This window comes from Cebus imitator, unplaced genomic scaffold (genome assembly GCF_001604975.1).
Source record: "Cebus imitator isolate Cc_AM_T3 unplaced genomic scaffold, Cebus_imitator-1.0 Scaffold11, whole genome shotgun sequence".
NCBI classification, from domain to species: Eukaryota; Metazoa; Chordata; class Mammalia; order Primates; family Cebidae; genus Cebus; species Cebus imitator.
The window spans coordinates 8,723,728-8,725,619 of NW_016107326.1; the positions used below are offsets into that span (position 1 = coordinate 8,723,728).

General features: G+C 45.0%; 1 protein-coding gene across 1 annotated transcript in view; it reads right to left on the reverse strand.

Moving 5' to 3' along the window:
* Window positions 1-1,892, reverse strand: part of POLR3A (RNA polymerase III subunit A) — a 55,624-nt gene that overhangs the window by 30,758 nt on the left and 22,974 nt on the right. The window contains exon 15 of the mRNA XM_017548976.2: window positions 888-1,052. Within this exon, the coding sequence (XP_017404465.1) occupies window positions 888-1,052 (165 nt within the window). The remainder of the gene's footprint in view (window positions 1-887; window positions 1,053-1,892) is intronic.

The following is a 1,892-nucleotide window of genomic DNA, read 5'->3' on the forward strand; positions in this document are numbered from 1 at the left end:
AAAAAAAAAAGCCAAGTAGTGGCTCATGCCTGTAATCCCAGCACTTTGGGAGGCCAAGGCAGGCAGATCATCTGAGGTTGGGAGTTTGAGACCAGTCTGGCCAACGTGGTAAAACCCCGTCTTTACTAAAAATACAAAAAATTAGCTGGGCATGGTGGTGGGCACCTGTAATCCTAGCTACTCGGGAGGCTGAGGCAGGAGAATCACTTGAGGTGGAAGCAGCAATGAGCTGAGATCGCGCCATTGCACTCCAGCCTAGGTAACAAGAGCAAAACTCTGCCTCAGAAAAAAAAAAAAAGTTGGGGATTAAGAATGACAATACCCTTTAACAACTCTGAAAGCTAGGAGAAAGCAGAGCAGTACCTCAAAATTTGAGGGAAAATAATTTTCACTCCAAAATTGTATGCCTAGGCAGGTATAAGAGTGGAATAAAGATTTTTTAGGGCATGCAAACATCACTTGACACATGGCACACTCAAAGCATGCGCAAATAAACAAAAAAATAGAACAGTGAAAGCATAGTAGGCAAATATTGAGTAATCTTGGAGAACTGAATCATGGACAGCCCCAGGTGTTCCAGTGCTTCCACAGGTACCTTGGAAGCAGCCCATCAAGGATGTTTTATAATCTAACCCTGTCGGAAGACGGTAGGGAGCTACTGCGGCTTTTGAGAAGAGAACTGAAAAGCAAATTCAAGCCTGCTGTGAAACTAGTCAGTACTGAGTTAATTTCATTAATAACAGCACACATAATTTAGCCTGAAACAAGTATCTTTTTCTGTGTGTATATGTGTGGTGGGGATGAGCTGGCAGTAAAAGAACAAAATAACATCAACTCTTAAAGCTCTAACAACTGCAGCACTACAAGGAGAAAGCTGAGAAACTCACACAGGTAGACAGGAGCCAGCCTGGCGAGCCGTGACATGGCATCCGCAGCTTCATTCTGCCCCCAGTCCCGCAGCAAAATGTAGAAAATATTGTTCTTGGATCCTGACCCTAGGGTTCCTTTGTCCATGCTGCCACTCATCAACTCGCTGTTTTGGATGGTAACGTCTAAAAGAATGATTACATATTTAGACAAACATTTATTGCTTTGCCTTATTCCAAAATGAGTTTGAGACTGTTGAGAAAATATGTCCCCATACTGACAGTTAAAGCAGAACAAATAGAAATTCTCTTTAAAGTTGTTTGGGGATGGTTAAAGGAAAACCTGGGAATTTTTGAAAAATATAAAAACTCTAGTTAGTGTGTAGTCTGAAATACACTAGTTGGCCCTCACTCTCCTCATCTGTGAACTGTGGGTAATAGTATCAAGCACTTGTCATCTTTATGTTATAGGCTATATGTACAATAAAGTGCTCTATAAACTGAAAACAATTTGTTACTCATATAAGATTTAAAAAAATTTTTTTGAGACAGTCTTGCTGCGTCACCAGGTGACAGGCTGGAGTGCAGTGGCGCAATCTCGGCTCACTGCAACCTCCGCCTCCCGGGTTCAAGCAATTCTCCTGCCTCAGCCTCCCGAGTAGCTGGGACTACAGGCGTGCACCACCATGCCCAGCTAATTTTTGTATTTTTAGTAGAGACGGGGTTTCACCACGTTGGCCAGGATGGTCTCGATCTCTTGACCTCGTGATCCGCCCGCCTCGGCCTCCCAAAGTGTTGGGATTACAGGCGTGAGCCACCGCGCCCGGCCTCATGTAAGATATTGAAAATTGGCCGGGCGCGGTGGCTCACGCCTGTAATCCCAGCACTTTGGGAGGCCGAGGCGGGCGGATCACGAGGTCAAGAGATCGAGACCATCCTGGTCAACGTGGTGAAACCCCGTCTCTACTAAAAATACAAAAAATTAGCTGGGCGTGGTGGCACGTGCCTGTAATCCCAGCTACTCGG